At 42.7% G+C, this 6,005-nt stretch overlaps 1 protein-coding gene and 1 long non-coding RNA gene across 2 annotated transcripts; one reads left to right on the plus strand and one right to left on the minus strand.

Moving 5' to 3' along the window:
- Positions 1 to 593: 593 nt before the first annotated feature.
- LOC114240603 (uncharacterized) lies at positions 594 to 2,445 on the minus strand. Its single transcript, XR_016325751.1, has 2 exons — positions 2,305 to 2,445; positions 594 to 1,080 (listed from the first exon to the last, which is right to left on the minus strand). It is a non-coding gene; the product is annotated as an uncharacterized LOC114240603 (long non-coding RNA).
- Positions 2,446 to 2,538: 93 nt separating this feature from the next.
- Positions 2,539 to 4,119, plus strand: cbt (Kruppel like transcription factor cabut). The gene is made up of 2 exons (XM_028171203.2): positions 2,539 to 2,770; positions 2,996 to 4,119. The coding sequence occupies exons 1-2, from the start codon at positions 2,702 to 2,704 to the stop codon at positions 3,941 to 3,943; spliced, it is 1,017 nt and encodes a 338-aa protein (XP_028027004.2). The 5' UTR covers positions 2,539 to 2,701; the 3' UTR covers positions 3,944 to 4,119.
- The last annotated feature ends 1,886 nt before the right edge of the window (positions 4,120 to 6,005 follow it).

The raw sequence follows: 6,005 nt of genomic DNA on the forward strand, positions 1-6,005 counted from the left end.
GCTTGCACATGATACAGTTAATCGAAAATCTTAAAGTCGGTGAAAATGATATTCAAAGATTCCGTTGCATGCAAAGAAAAATTAGCCAATATAATAATTACAGACAGAATAACATAAATAGGAAGAGATAGCTTTTTATTAAGTTTACAATAATTCGTATTTTTCATTCAAAGTTGACATTACTTGTAAAAAATCCGATTTGTCCACCAATTTACAATGTAATGCCGCAGCTAGGCTGCCTAGTGCGCGAGGAGTCTTAATTCATGGGTTGCCGCTACCTCTGAACTTACAGTCACCCCCCTAATGAAACTGGGACGGGTCCTATTGAAACTTTAGCAGTGTCGTCTTCGCTGCATCGTTTCCACGTCTGAAGGCGGTCAATCTTCGATCAGGCATATTATAGGTACTTGTACGCAGCAAGCATCAGCCCTTTTAAAACTCTCCAAGCACCCGTTAGATTGTGTAACGTGTGATAAGCTAAACTTGCTCCTTATCAATAGATAGTTACGCATGTGTGTAAAGTGGTAGATAGTTTGAAGTTTGAGTTGATAGGTTGAAAAACTGGTAGATAGTTTGAAGAAAACAATAAATTATAGTTTTATTTTCTTTATTTTATTTCATCATTATGCACAAGAATTAAAACGAGAAAGCTCAATTTAAATGTACAAAAGAGATCTTAACTTATCATTAGTATTTATAAGCCTACTGAGTTTCTGGCGGATTCTACGGATCTTCTCAGTGGGTCGCGTTTCAGATCCGGTGGTAGATTCTGCGAAGCACGCCTCTTGCTAGGGTTCGTGTTAGCAACGTCGTCAGGTTTGAGCCCCGTGGGCTCACCTACTAGTTTAGGTTACGCTGATATAGTCTATCTAGACCAGGCCTGGGCAAATGGCGGCCCTGTCTGACCCGTGAAGCATTGTACCTATGTATTATTATTAAAAACACAAACATTAGTTTTTGTCTCACATAAATTGGTGCATAATTTTTTTTTAGATAAAATATTAAGCAATACGTTACACATTATCAGGGCCGGTGGGAAGCCAACGTTTTCTCCCGAAAAACCGCTTTTTTCAGCGCCTCCTATACGAAAATATAATTATATTATTGAACAATTACATTATCTATAATAGTCGCACAATTTTATCCGTTATTATACTAATTATTATATCACATTATTGCATGAATAAACAAAATAACTTAAATCTAAAGCCACCATTTTCTCCTGTGATATAGTAGAACGCAAGTTATTTTATATTAATTTTAATTTGGAGAAATATATTTCCGCAATAAATTCGCGGAAAATTAAACAAAATAAAAGTAGATATGGAAAATTTTCTTTTCAATTGCTTAGTTGGGTGGACGAGCTCACAGCCCACCTGGTGTTAAGTGGTCATTGGAGCTTATAGACATATACAACGTAAATGCGCCACCCACCTTGAGATATAAGTTCTAAGGTCTCAGTATAGTTACAACGGCTGCCCTACCCTTCAAACCGAAACGCATTACTACTTCACGGCAGAAATAGGCCGGGTGGTGGTACCTAGCCGTGCGGACTCACAAGAGGTCCCACCACCAGTTACATAGTGGTAGTTTTTTTTTTTTTAAACTCAAACAATATTACACTAAGAATGTCGTCGTGTAATAAGTACCTGTATTGTGCATTTAATGCAATGCGTAATTTAAATCAAATTAACTGTTATAAACCGATATCATTGGTATGTGCTTTAAGCGTGTTTCGATATGAATATTGAGACGTGTTTTTTTTTAATTTCTAATTTACGTATCTATTTATTTTCATTTGATCAGGTGGGCCAGACAGACTAGCTCACGGCTTCGCTCGGTTAAATAACTATCGCATTTCACCTTGAGACATGAGGCCTAAATGTATCGTGTAACGAGAATTGTTTTTACGGCAACAATAGGCAGTGTGATAGCTCCTACCCGTAGGTATGAGTTCATCGCACTCCAACACCAAAGAAAACGTAAAAACGTAACTAAACGTGTTGCATTATGTCGTTTCTTGGCACTATGTAGATACAGTGTGCTTAGTGCGAGTTTTTTAACGTTCTCTATAGCGTAAAAGTTAACTTATATTTGTATGGAATGGGATCGTTTGCCATTAGGGGCGCTGTTCTAACTGCATACAAAATTGGGTTAACTTTTACGCTATGAAGAACGTTAAAAAACTCGCACTAAGCACACAGGTCGCGTCCGGAACTGGAAAGTGTCACCGGACCGGGCCCAAGCCATCGCACATCGAGGTCGACGACCGCAACCGTCAAAATAGTAAACCTAGTTGCAGACCGAATGTCGTTGATTGTTGGCGATGCAGGCGGCAAGCGGCGACCTTGTCGTGGCTCGCGACGTCACGCGGGGGCGCGCCGATGACGTCACGCTGCGGCCTCGCCGTCCGTCACTCGGTGTGCACGTGAAGAACACGCGCGACCACGAGCCGCCTGCGTGATCACTCCGCGTCGATTGGCCCGCGGAGCCGCGCCGTCCGCTCCCATTGGTGTCTCGTCCCGCGCGCCCCGGCTGCTCGCATACTTCGTCCGTCGACAACGCGCGAAGCGGTTTATTCGTCTGTCGCTCGCTAGCCAGTCTACACACCTCCCTAGAGCGGAAGCGCGCAGCGAATAACACAAGTTTTGTGAATTAAAAAGAAAGTTTTTATCTGTTGAATGTTCCCATTCTAACCAGAATGTCCACTCTGCTCGAAGTTTGCGGACCCCTCTCACCGCCGTCAACGCCGCCGTTGATGGAAAATAAAGTGAGTAGTTTTGGAAATAAAATAAACATATTTTCCAAAAGACTAGAAATAACCTATTATTAATTAACCGTTTAAAAAAAAATTAAAAAAAAAAATTAACAAATATTCTAACTCAGTGCAATGGAAAGTATGACAGCAGGAGAATACGCAGCGCGATCACGCAGCGCGCGCGTGCTCCGCCGTGTCGGTGGACGTTCACTTATGTGCAAATATCTTGTCTCACAGGTCGAGCTGCCTCTCAAAAAGATTGCCGCAAAACGGGCGAGAGAGTCGTCGTCGCCGCCCGCCGGCCTGGTCACGCCCCAGCCCTCGGACTCTGAAGGAGAAGACGAGTTCAGCAAGCGATCCCGATGCGAGCTGGAGCGCTTGCTTCTCACGACGCCGCCCCCGGAGCCGTGCTACAGGCCCTCGGTCATCATGCGGGCCCACAAGGACGGCACCTGCAGTCCGGAGCCACTGCCGCCCCCGCCCGCGCACGGCATGAACATGCTCAAGACACTTAAATTTAAAATGAACCGAGGACACAGTTATTCACAAACCAAATACATTGCGAGCCAAACGTCTCCTCCCGTTCCGGTTGCCGTTCAACCTCCCAGTCCCCCACCGAAGATCGAAGAAGCTCGCGTACCGTCACCCCACCTGGAATGTCAACCGAAACAAAACACAAGAGACGAACAGCGCGTCCCCCAGGCCCCGTCGCCGGCCGCCACCCCGGGTTGGGTCCCGCTGGCGCCGAGACCGGCTCCGGCGGTCCTAGTCCCGGGGGCGTTGCTGCCCACCGCGGCGCTGTGGCTCGTGGCGCCCGCGCCCGCCGCCCGGCGCCGACTCTACGAGTGCTCGTATCCCGGATGCGGGAAAAATTACTTTAAGTCGTCACACCTGAAAGCGCACGCCCGCACGCACACCGGGGAGCGACCGTTCCGGTGCGCGTGGCCCGGCTGCGAACGCAGGTTCTCGCGCTCCGACGAGCTGTCCCGGCACAAGCGCACGCACACCGGCGAGAAGAAGTTCGAGTGCCGCGTGTGTAACCGCCGCTTCATGCGCTCCGACCACCTCGCTAAGCACGTCAAGAGGCACGCCAAAGAGAAAGCGCCGCTGACTCCAGTGCTGCGGCTCCTCCCATCTCCTCCCGTGGCGCTGCCGGTGCGGCCCGTGGTGGCGGCGGCGCAGTGACCGGCGCGCGACCCCGCTGTGATCCAGATCTCGAGATCGTTACCTAGCCAGTAGCCGTACTCATCTTTAAGACTGTCCTATATGACTACTTAAGTAGTTGCTAGTTCGTAAGTTAATATATTGTTACTGTAGCAGATGATATGATTCCAAAAAATTAAACTGAACGTTTTGTACTACACGGCTGGTTTTATTCACTGGTTACGCACTTGACACAACGCACTGTCGCACTGTTACACTGGCTCGAGCCCGAGCGATGGTAGAATCTCCAAGAACAGATAAAACTTGGTGGAACGTGCAGAGGCTGCAGGTCCGCGGGAGGCCGGCGCGGAAGGCCGACGGGCGACTGTCAGCCGGCGGTGCTCCGCCCCCGGCTCGGCGCTCCGACTGATAAACTATACTTAATGACAGCGACGCGGCTTATCTCTACTGATATACGCAGTCACATTCTTAAAAAATACTAAATCAATTTTTACGGACTTGTATAGTTTCCTCTGATGGTAAGCAACAACATAATTCTAACATTAGGAAAAACACTATTGCAATAAAAAACAAAATTGATGATCGAATTATTTGCTGGAATCAATTCACTTTAGTGGCTCGCTCCGGTAGCCGGTTACAGCCAAGTGCCGTTCTTCTATCTACGCAAAAAAATATTTAAAAAACCGGTTGTAAATGATATGCGTTAAGACATCTAAGCTCCAACAATCTTGGTTAAGTTCTGATCTAACAACATAAACGCAATAACACAATCCCAGATTAGTGACATTCCATAACTTTAAACAAATTGTAACTTTGGTCGTTTTTTTTTATGAATTATATCAGTGGCCAACTTAGCAATGGCGAAACACTTATACGTAATTCAAAATTGCTAAGTTTTTATTTTCAATAATAGCAAACTATTTGAGGACACCGCAACAATACTGTCACATAATTGCATCAGACGCGCCTACGAGAATGTTGCCAGAACATTTTTGCGTCTAATTGTAATTTTAAAACGTTTTTCATAAATATTATGAGATTTATTCTATTTTAATAGCTACATGAATGAACTCGCTAGCCATTTGATGTTAAGTTATAGGAGCTTATAAAGGTAATGCCGTCACCTACCTTGAAATATGAGATAGAAATCTGTAAGAAACTGAAAATATACGAGTAAGTCATATTAATTAGATAGTATCTACTTCTCATTCGTTAACTATCATAGAAGAGGTGAGAGACTGCGTACATTTATATTTTCTAAGATATTCTGAAAAACATATTATAATGTTATGGAATACTTCAGAATGAATGAACAATAAAAGACTTGATTCTGTTTTCTGTGATGTAGAAAACAACATTTAAAGCCCTTAATCTATTATAGATTTTAAAATTAATAAAAAAATTAAACAGTATTATTATTATACTATACAAAATTGAACTCTCTTTTTACTGAATAACAGACAGGTGAGTGATTCCGTCTAAGAAAAAACTTTTTAAAAACTAATAGGTAAGCTAACCTTTAAAACTTAAAGGTTTTAAATGATAAAGGTTTTTTTTTAAATATGTTCTAAATATAGGTATATGTATGTACTTATTTTATTTCTCTTAATGAATACTATAATTCGCTCGATAATCGAATTCGACCATAGACAACTCAATATTTAGATCCATGTTGTCATTTTAAATTTTTTTGGTTTTGATGTTTTGAAACGAATCTAACTTTTATATAAATTATACAAAATATATTAAGCGTTATACTTACATATTTAGTGTAATATAGTTTATAAAGTATTCTAAAAACTACCAAAAAAAAAATTGATCGACATACCTAAAGAGAAAAATTGGGAACGGAAGCACCAATTCAGTTAACAAAAATAAAATTGTTTACACAAAAGATAGCACGTGCTTCCGAACCAAATCAGTGACAAACAGACAAGAAAATTGTGCTTAACTGCTTCGTCTTTGTCTATTTCTATATATACGGATTAATGGCGCCAGTACACACATTAAACCGTGGGCTAAAAGCAATTTTAGCGAGCTAGTAAAAATTCTAACACGCCTCTACGTGTTACATTTAAAAATC

Source organism: Bombyx mandarina, chromosome 04 (genome assembly GCF_030267445.1).
Source record: "Bombyx mandarina strain Sakado chromosome 04, ASM3026744v2".
In the NCBI taxonomy this organism is placed as follows: domain Eukaryota; kingdom Metazoa; phylum Arthropoda; class Insecta; order Lepidoptera; family Bombycidae; genus Bombyx; species Bombyx mandarina.

What these genes read in the sequence shown, in the direction of transcription:
- cbt (XM_028171203.2), top strand. Translation starts at nt 2,702, where the DNA reads ATGTCCACTCTGCTCGAAGTTTGCGGACCCCTCTCACCGCCGTCAACG. An exon ending in CGCCGTTGATGGAAAATAAA is followed by an intron (nt 2,771 to 2,995) that starts GTGAGTAGTTTT and finishes CTTGTCTCACAG; the next exon opens with GTCGAGCTGCCTCTCAAAAA.